General features: G+C 46.2%; 1 protein-coding gene across 2 annotated transcripts in view; it reads left to right on the top strand.

Moving 5' to 3' along the window:
* DOCK2 (dedicator of cytokinesis 2) overlaps window positions 1-14,504 on the top strand; it is a 456,669-nt gene that overhangs the window by 53,665 nt on the left and 388,500 nt on the right. For both annotated transcript variants that reach the window (XM_070476853.1, XM_070476854.1), the window contains exons 10-14: window positions 3,252-3,387; window positions 5,624-5,699; window positions 6,638-6,714; window positions 7,303-7,428; window positions 8,630-8,754. In XM_070476853.1, the coding sequence (XP_070332954.1) occupies window positions 3,252-3,387; window positions 5,624-5,699; window positions 6,638-6,714; window positions 7,303-7,428; window positions 8,630-8,754 (540 nt within the window). The remainder of the gene's footprint in view (window positions 1-3,251; window positions 3,388-5,623; window positions 5,700-6,637; window positions 6,715-7,302; window positions 7,429-8,629; window positions 8,755-14,504) is intronic.

The raw sequence follows: 14,504 nt of genomic DNA, 5'->3' as shown, positions 1-14,504 counted from the left end.
GCTGTGAGATGACTGGCAGCTGAAACTCAGGTGCCTCCTGAGCAAGGCAAGAAATGCGAGTGAGGGGAGGGGCTTCTGTGGTTGGAAAGCCGCCTGTCCCGTCCTTCTCTGTCCTCCCAGTGGGAGACTCAGAAGAGTCTATTCTTCCAGCTGTGAGAGGCCAGACCTTGTGTCAGTGAAGGGTTTTCCAGGGAAATGAAACCAATAAGATACATAAATACGTAATTTATTTTAAGAATTTGGCTCATGTGACTGTGAGGGGCTCACAGGTCTGAAATCGGTAGGGCCGGACAGCAGTCTGAAAGCTCGGGGGGGGATTTGTACATTGCAGTGTCTTGAGGCAGACTTCCTTCTTCTCTGGGAAACCTCAAGTTTTGCTCTTAAGACCTTCAACTGATTAGATGAGGCCCATTTCCATCATGGAAGGAAATGCCCTTTGCTTAAAGTCAACTGATTTTAGATACTAATCAGACCTACAAAATGCATCATAGATCCAGTCTAGTGTTTGACCAAGCAGCTAGGCAGCATAGCCTCTCCGTGTTGACACATAAAATGTAACCGTGTGACAGCCCCCAAGCAGGAAGTGTGGACCATGTTGAGGCCATGTCTTGTTCCCAGAAATGCTGTATGTCTGTCCCTCTTTATCCCACACCAGCCATAGTGAGAAGCCGGGGATGACTGCTTTACCAGGCCCTGGCTCTGATGTCAGCAGACAGGCTGTTCCCAAACATATGCCTGCATGAAAATTAACTTGGAACAGAAGTAACCCTTCTCTAGTGAAGCCAGAACCGGGGATCTCTGCTCTGATGCCAACAACGTGCCTCAACTCTCCTTCTCCAGCTGAATCTCAGCTGGAAGAGGGGCTCCGGAACACTGAAGCTTTCAGATTTGAGCAGGCCACTAGAATGCTGGGGTGGTGCTGGTGGGTTTCCCTCCGGTGCACCTTTGGATGGTGAAAGAAAGGCATTGTGGCATTTAGATTTTGGGTCATTTTTGCTATCATTATTCTGAATTCTTTTTCATGTAGACTCCCTATTTCCTCCTCTTTTATTTGGTTTGGTGGGCATTTATCCTGTTCCTTTACCTGCTGAGTATTTCTCTGCCTTTTCATCTTGTTTAGATTGCTGTGTTTGGGGTGGCCTTTCTGTATTCTGGCAGTTTGTGGTTCCTCTTTATTGTGGAGGTTCCTCCCTGTGGGTGGGGTTGGACGAGTGGCTTGTCAAGGTTTCCTGGTTAGGGAAGCTTGCGTCAGTGTTCTGGTGGGTGGAGCTGGATTTCTTCTCTCTGGAGTGCAATGAAGTGTCCAGTAGTGAGTTTTGAGAGGTCTATGGGTTTGGTGTGACTTTGGGCAGCCTGTATATTAAAGCTCAGGGCTATGTTCCTGCATTGCTAGAGAATTTGCGTGGTATGTCTTGCTCTGGAACTTGTTGGATCATGGGTAAAGCTTGGTTTCAGTGCTGGTATGGAGGTTTTTGGATGAGCTCTTATCAATTAATGTTCCCTGGAGTCAGGAGTTCTCTGGTGTTCTCAGATTTTGGACTTAGCCTCTTGCCTCTGGTTTTCAGTCTTATTCTTACAGTAGCCTCAAGACTTCTCCATACATACAGCACCAATGATAAAACATCTGGGTTAATGGAGAAACATTGTGGCATTTCGATTGATGGACTTTGGGGTCAAAGTGACCGGACAGTGTCTCTAAGGACTAAGGTCATGTCCTGGGGGAAGACCTTTATCTTCCTTGTGTGTTGGTTTCCTTATATGTTGAATTGGACTACAGTAATAGTATTGGGCTTTCCTCGTGGCTCAGTGGTAAAGAATCCGTCTGCCAGTATAGGAGATGTGGGTTTGATCCGTGGATTGGGAAGATCCCCTTGAGGAGGAAATGGCAAACCACTTTAGTATTTTTGCCTGGAGAATCCCATGAACAGAGGAGCCTGGCGGGCTACAGTCCATGCGGTCACAAACGGTTGGACATGACTGAGCATCTAAACAACAAATAGTATTCATGATAGAACTTTGGAGAGCTGTTAAGACTCAAAGAAGCCAACGACGTGTGAGACCCTTCTCACGGTGTTTGAGACATCCGTGTGTTCACAGCTTCTGCATTCCTCCTTCTGAGCACACAGTTCAGTACACTTCTCTGTCCCCCTTGCAGTTAGGTATGGCCATGGCCCTTGCTTTGGCCAGTGAAACAGGAGTGGAAGTGATATGCCTCTCTTTTGGGTGGAAGTTTTAAGAACCGGTAAGTGTCTTGCCACAGTCCCTTCCCATGCTCTGGGGATAGTAGATACACCTATTGTGAAACATAGGTCGTGCTTCAGCCAGGGCCCAGAGTAAGTGAGTGCATGGAGTCCCTGCCCGTCTGTACTGGACCTGTAGCCTGAGCTGGAGCCAACTCTGTTGTGTTAGAAACTCTGGGATCTTGGGGTCATTTGATGCCTGGGTGATTTACATACATTAAGTAAAGTAAAGTGAAAGTCACTCAGTCGTGTCCGACTCTTTGGGATCCCATGGACTATATAGTCCATGGAATTCTCTAGGCCAGAATACTGGAGTGGGTAACCTTTCCCTTCTCCAGGGGATCTTCCCAGCCCATGGATCAAACCAGGTCTCCCACATTACAGGCAGATTCTTTACCATCTGAGCCACCAGGGAAGCCCAGGAATACTGGAGTGGGTAGCTAGTCAGGAAGATCCTCTGGGGAAGGGAATGGCAACCCACTCCAGTATTCTTGCCTGGAGAATCCCATGGACAGAGCAGCCTATTGGGCTCCAGTCTGTGGGTCGCAAAAGAGTCGGGCTCGACTGAGCAACTGAGCACGCATGCAAGTAGCAATTGTTAGGGTTTTCCCTTCTCCCTTCTGCCTTCTCCCTCAGAGATGCTGAGCATGATGGAGTCATTTGTAGCTGATGCTATTTTTGGATCCATCCACTGGCATGTAGGAACTGCTGTCTGTATAGCTGACATTGCACCTCTCTCCTCCTTTTCTCATCTATTTGAGGTGGAAGAATCGGGACTGAACACCAGAGTCCTGTCACCAGTTTCTTTTCCAAAACTCACCTTTCTTATGTGTGAAATGGATGTGATAGCTTGGTTTTCCACATTTTCCAGGACTAATTGTATGATACAATTATGTCACATATACTAAGTGCAAAAGATAGCCCCCTTCCCAAATTCTCTATTACTAGGTTTTCTTTTCTACTTTTTGTTCATCAGACACAATATGTAACTATTCACTTCCTGCCCTACAGGATCTTGGAAACAAAGACCTCAACAGGGACAAAATTTACTTAATCTGTCAAATAGTCCGAGTTGGGAAGATGGACCTTAAGGACACGAACACAAAGAAGTGCACACAGGGACTGAGGCGGCCCTTTGGGGTGGCAGGTAAGGGCACGCACACAGCACCTCCTGTTCCTGGGGCGCGTGTCCAAGGGGAGTGCACTTCACAGATGTTTTCTTTCGCTCTCCTCCTTGCCCTCCCTTGCTCAAAAACCTATGCCAGACAGCCCCTAATACTTAAATTTCTTGAGATTAAATCAAAGTAATTGATGACTAAGTCCAGAATCATGACAAAGATGGTGAATAATGAAATCCCCACATCTGGAGCAGAGCTGGGACCACGGAGCCGTCTGAGCCATTGGCATCTTCGCTCCCAAGCATGGTGGAAAAGGAAGAACAATACGGGCGGGATCTAATCGTGAGGAACAAATCATCTTTAAAAAAAAAACCAACCCAGGACAGGAAGTGCAGTTACACAGGATGAGTCACCAACCACACAGCTCAGGTCCAGGTGGACGTGGACGTTTGGCACAACCGAGTGAGGCTGCTTGAGATAAACATCACCCCTGCATTTCTCTCCAAGCTTCAGCTCTCCTGGGAGTTTCCAAGGCTTCATTATTCTTGTCCCAATTTTATGGCTTTTATTATATTTGACTATCACTTGCCGTATTATTTACCTAATATATTTTCTTTTAATTAACTCACTTTATTTAAGCTAAAGTACATTTTTTTTCCTTAAAAGGCAATTTAGACACCCATGGAAATAGCAATTCTGTATGCCAGTTTTACTTCTTTTGGTTAAAATACAACATTTTAGTTGTGTAACATTTATAATCCCTGTGTGCCATATCTAAACCCAATGTCTCAGGTTTCTCCTGAGGACACCCAGATCTTCTGTCATGACAAATCAGCTGGTTCTCCAACAAGTCCCCTGGCACTTCTTGCCAAGTGGCAGAATAGGAGAAATGAGCTTATCCTGAGCTAACTGGTGTTTAAACTGGCATTATTGCCAGCTAGCTAGATAGGTGATCTTGGACAAGCTTTATCCCCAGGGCCTTAGTTTCCTTATCTGCAAAATGAGGGACTTGGACCTGGTGGATCCACGACCTGCTCTAAATGCTCTGCTTCTGTATGCGGGATACTCCTGACCTCACCACGTGCCTGTTAAAGCAGCGAGGGCCTTACTGTAAAGTGTGTCTTTGTCTCCAGCTGTAGCTAGCCTTCTCTTCTGGTTTCCAGTGACTGCAATCTGGTGTAAATGAAAGATTTAGGGATAGATTGCTTCAGGCATTGCTGGATCCAGGAACTCAAATGAATTTTCATCTCTCTATCTCTCAGCTCCTGTGTCGTTTTGCTGACTTATTCTGAAGGTGGCTGTCCAATTAGTTGGCTAGCTCTTCCAAGTTTGCATCCTACCTGCTTAGCAGCCCATTAATTTCAGGAGAAGCCCCAGGAGCTAAAATATATGTCATTTGCTCATCCCCAAAGTACTTTTCTGGGCAGGGGGATTTGGTTCCTTGATCCCCCAGGCTATAACTCTGGAGCCAGAGGGAGATTGTTCTACCCAAATATAGCTCACTGAGAATAGGTGAGGGGAGTGTCTGTTTATCAGAAAGAATGGATGCTGATCAGGTTCAAGTAACAGTTTCCCCTCTTTCTCTCAGCTCCCTAACTCCTCTTTTGATCTAGATACAGTCACTAGTTGATCATTACCCAGGCAGTTTTATTGGCTCCCTGATGGGGGCCTGGAGTGTTTGAGGAATTTCTTGTTACTAGGATTTTGGCCCTATTTGGCTAGCAAGTCTCAATGCTCTTCCCCCTGCCCCCATTTCTATAATCCCTGCTCTGGGGAAAGAGTTCTTTACCTTGGTTTTATGGACCTTCAGTGGCTGATTTAAGGAGAAGTTTCAGAAGATCCAGGATCCCTCTGGAAATGTAGGGTTCAAGGATCCCCAGATACGTGTCTGTGAATATGAGCACGTTTATAAGAGGGTGATTAGCTCTTCAGATCCTACAGGGAGTCACTGTGCTTGGATTTTGTCAGTATAGTAGACCTTTAATAGAAACATGTCAGAAGCAAACCTAATTGCTTAGTTCCATGGGCGTGGCTCTGACTCTTTCCCCTAGGCCTCTGCTAAGCCTCTGGCTCTTAAACATTTCTCTGGCTGCCATCCTCCCAGCCCAGCTTACCCAAAGGCATTTGCCAGGTGGCTGATGCTGGCTTTCCTGCCTTTTTAAGTTTTCCTGTCCCAGCTTCCTGCCCTACTATCTCATCCCATTGTCATCCCTTCCTGGGGGCGAGAGGGCTTAAACCATTAAGTCATTTCTCTTCTCTTTCTAGTTATGGATATAACAGACATCATCAAGGGGAAAGCGGAAAGTGATGAGGAAAAGCAGCACTTCATTCCTTTTCACCCGTGAGTGATTTCCCATTACTTTCTATTCTCTGAAACCACATTTTTCCTGATTGAGGGCCACTCAGAAGCAGGATGAACTGGTTCCTTGAGTTGATAATAGCCAGTTAGGACCTTCCAAGAGGAAAGGGTAAGAATGATGGTCTCAGTGCCTCGGCATTCAAATCCATCCAGCTTTTAACCTGTTCATTCATCAGATGTTATTTATTTAACAAGCTTTGATTGAAAGCTGGCAGAGAGCTGGGCACTTGCTAGGCGTAGAGCATGTGGTGGTGAACAAGGTCGACGTGGCTGTTTTCATGCAGCTTATATTTCGGTGGGGAATTAAAGGGTAGGTGACAACAGGTCAGTGCATCAAGTGCAAATGTGGCCGGGACCATGAAGCAGCAGCATATCAGGGCCTATAACAGGGAATCAGGACCTCATCCTCATGGGCACAAATGTCCATGCCTTGAAAGGAGGCAGCGAGGAAGGTAAACGTCCTTTCCTTGATCTAAAAAAGTTTGAGAATAAGACCCCAAGTTTGAGAATATCGTCCTCATTTGTTTAAGGAGGATTTTTTTTTAACAGATAATGAGGTCAGTGACTTGGATTTAGCATGTGATTAGGACTTAGCATGAGCAGCTAAAGCTTTGCCACATTGCTGAGCAGATATGCACTTTGAGGGCTTGGGGAACCTTTCTTTTTAAGAATCTTCCTAGGAATACAAATGGCCTCTACTTTGTAGCCTAGGTATTCTCCAAGTTTCAGGGCCATATTGCTTTGTGAAAGAGAGAGATGTGCTTCTTGATGGCAGGTACCCTCTGAGCTGACACGGGCAGGCTCCCTTTTCACCTAAGGTGTGTAGAATACCTGGGCAACTTTCTGGAGCCCCTGAAATCACAAGGGGGGAGCCTGTGAGGGTATCATGCAAGCACTTTGTGCTCTCTTTTCCTGTCTAGGGTGACAGCTGAGAATGACTTCCTGCACACCCTGCTGGGCAAAGTCACCGCCTCCAAGGGGGACAGCGGAGGGCAAGGTACAGTGCCTGCTGGCCAAACAGGCCAGACCTGACTTCAACTTGGGCTCCCTTGGTTCTACAGCAACCAGATCAAACCCCTAGACTCTGGGAGACATAGCCTTCCTTCCAGACAGGCCATTGTGAAGAGTGGTGTCTCGTGATCTACAGAGATGGAAATCTCTGCCCGAGAAACAGAAGGGAGACCTGTTCTTGTGCTGGAAGGGAGAGAGGAATTGGTGCATCCTGACTCTCTCCTGTGTGTCAGGCACTGAAATGTTTCCTTGTTTGCTTCCTTCCTTCCTACAGTCTTATAAGATAGGTGGGATCAAGCCCACTTTACACAGGTTGGGTTGAGAGGGGTATGATGAAGTGACAGAAGCTGGCCCTCTAGAAGTAACTGGTGGGATTCAAATCAGAGGTGTCTCACTCCAGAGCTCTTTGCATCCCAACTTCCGTCCCCCCCCAGGGCTGGGTCATTGCATCTGTGGCCACTTGTCTCTGCTTCCACGATCTCCTCCGGGGAGAGAACAAGGGGAGAGACCATGGGAGGGAGAGGCTGAGAGAGCACCTTGAAGTTGGCTCTTCATCTTGAGTGCTCCCTTCCAGGCCTCTGGGTGACCATGAAGATGCTCGTGGGTGACATCATTCAGATCCGCAAGGACTACCCACACCTCGTGGACAGGACCACCGTGGTGGCCAGGAAGCTGGGATTCCCAGAGATCATCATGCCAGGTTCTCCTTCCGCCGGGAGGGGTCGAGGGGGGGTCTAGGTTCCCTGATCCATTTTGTCTTTCAACAGCCAGCTCCTTTCCTTTCTACTGCTTTTCTCTATGTCTTTCCCTGCTGAAAACATCTGTATATCAAAAAATATATGCATTTACATTATAAACATAAATACATGAATATATACACATGCACTTCTCCTCACAAATGGAATCACACTTTATATACTTTCTGTCCCATTACTTGATATACTCTGCACAGTGTTCTGTGACTGACTTATCACTTAATAATTTACCATGGACATCCACTTTACTTCATGTGAAATAATTTCACTCTTTCTGGGGGTGAATATGGTCATTTTCTTAAATTGTTAAGCCATTTTTTTTATTACAGAAATAAAAAAGTAAAGTGTCCAATAACATGAAAAAGGAATACAGTGAAACAGTAAAAGCTCTCTTAAATCTTTTGTCTCCAAAAGTAACCACGACTATATGTAGTTTCCAAATGTGTATGTAATAAAAAAAAAAGTAAATGAGATTCTATATTAATACTCTTTTGAAACTTGCCTATTTGCCTTAAACTTGAGTCTAGTACTTGCATCCATGACCGCTTTCACCGACTAACCCCTTCTTTCCACAGCTGACCTGTGGTCCACTGGAGTCATATTTTATTTATGCCTGTCTTTACTAAGACATCAGTTCCTGTACATTCCCTGCAGGGTTTTCAATTATCACCACCCCCTTAATTCCTGAAGACCCTCCCTACCTTGTCCCTGACCCTGTCTGTGTTACTTGGACACATGTGGAAAGTCACTCTGTCTCCTTCTGCACAGTAAAAGACCCATGGAGAGAACTGTCCGTGGTTGTTATTCATGCACCAAGATCAATCCAACTGAAGCTTTACTTCGCCTTACCAGAAGGTGTCACTAGAGAATGAAAATTAAATGATTTTTAATGGAGAGAAAAACATGGCCAATTGTGACCACCTCCCCTTTTGCAACTGATTTCCTACTGTTCCTCCATCCTCTTGTCACCTACTGCTCCAGTCTCCCTGATGAAGTAAAAATGCTTTTCCAAGTAGTTCTGATTTTAGTGTCATTAACAGACATCAAGGTGGGGCAGTTCCACCAACCCCCCACTCCCCGCGCCCTCTGTTTGACGTCTCTCCTGCTGCAGAGACTCCAATTCTCGTCTCTCTCCCTCTGCCTCAGGGGACGTCAGGAATGACATCTACATCACTCTCTTACAAGGCGACTTTGACAAGTACAACAAGACCACACAGAGGAACGTGGAAGTGATCATGTGTGTGTGTGCAGAGGACGGCAAAACGCTGCCTGTAAGGGACCCTGCTGTTGCTCTGGGTGACAGGGCCCTCCTCGGGTGCCTCTGCTCGTAAAGATTTGCTTTTTCCATTCTTGATCCTGCTCTCTAAATGCCGGGTGCCTTCGGGGGTGGTGCTGAGTAGCATAATATACACCTTTAGAGTTTGGCTGGCCTGGTAGCCCATAATAAGCCCTGGTGTGTTGTTATTTCTTTACGGCAAAGCAGTTGGCTTTTCAGTGTCTGTCCCTTTCCTTTCATGACCTCTTCTTACTCCTTTCTTGCTAGGCTTTAGTTTATATGTTAGCTTTTTGCAGTCAAAATGCTGTTCTCATTGCAACCTGAGCTAGTTTTTCAGGGAAAATACATGGCAGAAAAAAGGAACAGTAGAGAGCCTTGGGCTGGTGTGAAGACACAGAATGTCCTCAAAACAGACATTGCCAACACTTAATCTAACTCGCCAGTGCTCAGCCAGACATTCTGGTGGAAAGCCTTACCCGTAAATTGGTCTCCAGAGGGCGGGCAGAGTGTATTCAGGAATGCAAAGCATATTGCTATAAATATTTATGCAGCATATGTCCTGTACAATATTTGTCATGTGTGTTTACATTTATTTACTTATATTTCCTTTAAGGTTGTCAGCAGCTATGTCCAGTGTGTGGGAGGGTTTTGCTTTTCAATTTCTCCTTTCAGAGTACTTAGCTGAAAATAAAATCAGCTCTCAGCAGAAGTTTCGGCATGGGCAAATATTCCTCTTAGGACACAGTAGGTGATCAGATAGCACAGGAGATGGGGGTGTGAGTACGGATAGGTGTTCTGCTTTAGCTTGGGGGCCTATAGCTCAGGCAGATTTTTTTACCCTCTACCTACGAATAGCTGGCATTCACAGAGGCATTGCTATATGCCAGAGACTGTGGTAAGCATCCCCTGGAGGAGGAAATGGCAACCCACTCCAGTGTTCTTGCCTGGGAAATCCCACGGACAGAGCAGCCTGGTGGTCTACAGTCCACGGGGTCGCAAAGAATCACAGGCAACTTAGCTGGTAAACGACAACACCACCACCATATGATAAGCATGGTGCAGTACTATTATTTCCCCCATTTTTACAGAGAGGGAAACTAAACCTTTGTCAAGTGAAATAACTTTCCCAAGGTCATAGAATTAGTATATGACAGAGATGGGATTTGATTTAAGATTCTAGGCCCTCTTATTAAACGGGTTTCCCTGGTGGCTCAGTTGTAAAGAATTCCCCTGCCAATGCAGGAGATGCAAGTTCAATCCCTGGGTTGGAAAGATACCCTGGAGCAGGAAATGGCAACCCACTCCAGTATTCTTGCCTGGAGAATCACAGAGGAATCTGGTGGGCTACAGTCCATGGGGTTGCAAAGAGTCAGACATGACCGAGTGACTAAACAGCAGACAACAACAAATAATACCTATAGATTAAAAAGAAAAGTCTCCAATTTATTTATCAGTTTAAAAATTAGGCTAATAACCACTTCTATCAAATTCTAGGAAGATTTATAATTATTTTTTAAATTTAAAGATATCCTCACAATTGCCTTTTTGTTGGAAAAGATTGGCTCCATTAATTAATACCTAGTTAACCAAAATCCAAGAATTTAAGTCATCCTCTTTTTGTTGGATTGTGAAACTTTTCTGAAAAATAAAATAAGTAAGAAACACTGTGCTCAAAGAAACACAAAGGAAGAGCAGAGGGTTTTTATCTGAAAGGGAATTTGCATTTCACAAATGTATAGACCATGCTTTGAAGTCATTTTTATCCAACTACCTGTTGGAGAACTCTAACCTCAGCTTCATTTTTTAAAACACTGATCCACTTGCCTTCAGTGTTGCTGGAGGACAAATTAGAAGGGACAGTAATGGAAAAGCAGGCTCCTTATCTTGTTTCTAAAACATTTTTATCAATACTTCCACCTATGCTACCCTTTCAAGTCATATCCAACCAGGCTGAATAGATGCACTTATCAAAGATGAATATATAAGCAGATATTTTGGAGACTGAAATGGCGAGGTAACTGCAGGCACAGTGATAATTTATAGTTTCATCTGTGAGGTAAGTTACGGGGGAGTTCAGTTGACTGACTATTGAAAATTGCTAAGGAAGCCTTTCTTTCTTTACCTGCTGAAATAAAATACAACATTACTGCCTAATTAAGTGTCAGACAGCACACTCAAACATCCCTGTTTGGTGCTGGTGGGTTCCTGTGGGAACAACCCCCTTTAGGGCCATCAGTTTCTCTTCCTGCTCGTCGGAGGAGCAAGGTTAGTGGATAGAGTATGTTAGACATGTCCTCGGCTCACTTTGAAGTCTTAATGACCATGGTCAGGAAGGCCTGTGGCAGAGAAGGTAACAGGGTGGGCTCTGGGATCAGCCTGCCAGTATTCAAATCCCAGCGTTCCCTCCAATTAGCTCTGTGATCTTGGGCAAGTTTATGTATCTGTGAAAGAGGAAAAAAGCCTTCCCTGGTGGCTCAGTCAGTAAAGAATCTGCCTGCAATGCAGGAGACCACCTGTAGCCCAGGAGACCCAGGTCCGATCCCTGGGTTGGCAAGATCCCCTGGAGAAGGAAATGGCAAGGAAATAGCCAGTATTCTTGCCTGGAGAATCCCATGGACCAGAGGAGTCTGGCAGACTGCAGTTCATGAGGTCCCTGGAGTCAGACACAACTTAGCAACTAAACCATCACCCAAAGAGGAATAATAATCTCTTCCTCATGGGGTTGCAGTTTATAGAAAACGGCATCTGTAAGGAAGCTTGTTGTTGTTTAGTCACCAGTCATGTCCGGCTCTTTGCAACACCATGGACTCTAGCCCACCAGGCTCCTCTGTCCATGGGATTCTCAAGGCAAGAATACTGGAATAGGTTGCCGTTTCCTTCTCCAGGGGATCTTCCTGACCCAGGGATTGAACTTGCATCTCCAGCATTCCAGGCAGGTTCTTTACCACTGAGCCACCTGGGAAACCTGCTGCTGCTGCTGCCGCCAAGTCGCTTCAGTCGTGTCCGACTCTGCAACCCCATAGATGGCAGCCCACCAGGCTCCCCCGTCCCTGGGATTCTCCAGGCAAGAACACTGGAGTGGGCTGCCATTTCCTTCTCCAGTGCATGAAAGTGAAAAGTGAAAGTGAAGTTGCACAGTCATGTCCGACTCTTTGTGACCCCATGGACTGCAGCCTACCAGGCTCCATGGGATTTTCCAGGCAAGAGTACTGGAGTGGGTTGTCATTTTCTGCTCCAATCCTGGGAAGCCTGGCAGGCAGTAAATACTCAATAACAGGAAGGAGGTAGCACTTAGAGACAGCGACCAACTGCAGGTTGAGGCCCTGGAAAGGACTTGAGGGGGTCAAATGGACAATCCAACGTAGATACCCGAAACAGGCTTAAGTACAAGTGCTCAGATGCTGGGCTGAGAAGCCTCCGCTCCTCTGAGACCAGCCAGTTTACTGGGGTGGAGGTAGGTTACGGGGGTAACTGCTGTGCGGTGGTTAAGACACAACCTCAGAGGCCAGGATGTCAGGCGGAAAGCCCGGCTCAGCCTGAATCAGCCGGACGACCTTGAGCAAGTTACATAATCTCTCTATACCTGGGAGTCTGCCTGAAAATAGGATGAGCAGTGGAAGCTTACCCTAGTGACACCAGCTGAGGTGACCTACGCAATAGGTGTTCACTGAGGTTCTCTAGTAGCAGAAAGGCAGAGCCCTCACGGCAGAGAGTGAAGAGAAGCTAAAGAGCCTCTTGAGAGTGAAAGAGGAGAGTGAAAAAGCTGGCTTAAAGCTCAACATTCAGAAAACTCAGATCATGGCATCCGGTCCCATCATCTCATGGGAAACAGATGGGGAGACAGTGGAAACAGTGGCTGACTTTACTTTTGGGGGCTCCAAAATCACTGCAGATGGTGACTGCAGCCATGAAATTAAAAGACGCTTACTCCTTGGAAGGAAACTTATGACCAACCTAGACAGGCATATGAAAAAGCAGGGACACTACTTTGCCAATAAAGGTCCGTCTAGTCAAGGCTATGGTTTTTCCAGTAGTCATGTATGGATGTGAGAGTTGGACTATGAAGAAAGCTGAGCGCTGAAGAATTAATGCTTTTGAACTGTGGTGTTGGAGAAGACTCTTGAGAATCCCTTGGACTGCAAGGAGATCCAACCAGCCCATCCTAAAGGAGATCAGTCCTGGGTGTTCATTGGAAGGACTGATGCTGAAGCTGAAACGCCAATACTTTGGCCATGTGATGCGAAGAGCTGACTCATTGGAAAAGACCCTGATGCTGGGAAGGACTGAGGGCAGGAGGAGAAGGGGATGACAGAGGATGAGATGGTTGGATGGCATCACCAACTCGATGGACATGGGTTTGGGTGGACTCTGGGAGCTGGTGATGGACAGGGAGGCCTGGCATGCTGCAGTTCATGCGGTCACAAAGAGTCAGACACGACTGAGTGACTGAACTGAACTGAGAGCCATCTCAGGCTTGATTACCACCTTGTGGACACTGACTGGCATCTTCTCATGATAAGACTGACCTCGTCAGGCTAGAGTACTTTCAGACGCTCAAAGTGTGTTCAGACCCTGATGTCCTCTGTTCCTCAGGTGATTCCTACGAGGTAAACAGCGTTTGTGTTTGGAGTTTGATTTTTCCTCCCACTGCAGCGTGTCCACCAAGGACAAGTTGGCATTAACTTTTCCAGGCTTCCTTCTACTGACCTGAAGCCAGTTAGGGGCACTTGTTGCTAATTGGGAGCCATGGGGGTGGGCAGCGGGGGAAAGTTATCGTCTAGACTCACTGGAGACATCAGTTCAGTGCAGTTCAGTTGCTCAGTCACGTCCGACTCTTTGTGACCCTATGAACTGCAGCATGCCAGTCTTCCCTGTTCGTCACCAACTCCCGGAGCTTGCTCAAATTCATGGCCATTGAGTCAGTGATGCCATCTAACCATCTCATCCTCTGTCTCCCCTTCTCCTGCCTTCAATCTCTCCCAGCATCGGGGTCTTTTCAAATGAGTCAGTTCTTCACATCAGGTGGCCAAAGAGATTCAGCTTCAGCTCAGGATTGATTTCCTTTAGGAGTAACTTGATCTCCTTGCAGTCCAAGAGACTCTCAAGAGGCTTCTCCAACACCACAGTTCAAAAGCATCAATTTTTTGGTGTTCAGCTTCCTTTATGGAAACATACACAGATCTATATTTTCCCTGGAGACATATACAGATCTATATTTTCCCTAAAACTGGGTCCCATTTTTGGTTACCATGCTGTCTCTATACACTTGGTGACATTCAGGTTTATCTCTGAAGTGTCTATGGGGAGGGCACTGCCATAGGTCTTTCTCAAAATAATGTTTTCCTCAGCCTTAGGCAATCAGAAATTTTCATCATCAAGATAATTTCGTGGGATTCAGTTGCCTGCTGTGCAGCAGTTTTCCTTTCACCAGAAATATACGTATGTTTTCAGTTTTTATAAGCTACATGGGATTCACCGGAGCTACAGAAATGCTAAGCCCATAAATGTCATGAGATATAAATCTTGGGAAGTAGAAGGCATCTAGGCTGTTATAGCGGGAACACTGGACAAGGGGTTAGAGGTGTGAGATGTGGTCCTGGGGGTCCCCCTTTGGGGGCGGGTGACTTAGTCTCTCGGGGTTTCAGTTTGCTCAGCTTTGCAATGGGGATAATGGCAGTAGCTGTCAGAGGTGATTGTGAGGCGGTCTGTATAAAAGGCACAGCATGGCACTGGTCACATAGCACT

The sequence above is a fragment of the Odocoileus virginianus genome, chromosome 14 (genome assembly GCF_023699985.2).
Source record: "Odocoileus virginianus isolate 20LAN1187 ecotype Illinois chromosome 14, Ovbor_1.2, whole genome shotgun sequence".
NCBI lineage: Eukaryota > Metazoa > Chordata > Mammalia > Artiodactyla > Cervidae > Odocoileus > Odocoileus virginianus.
Note: the sequence above shows the minus strand (reverse complement) of the source record. Positions and strands in the feature narration are given on the sequence as shown.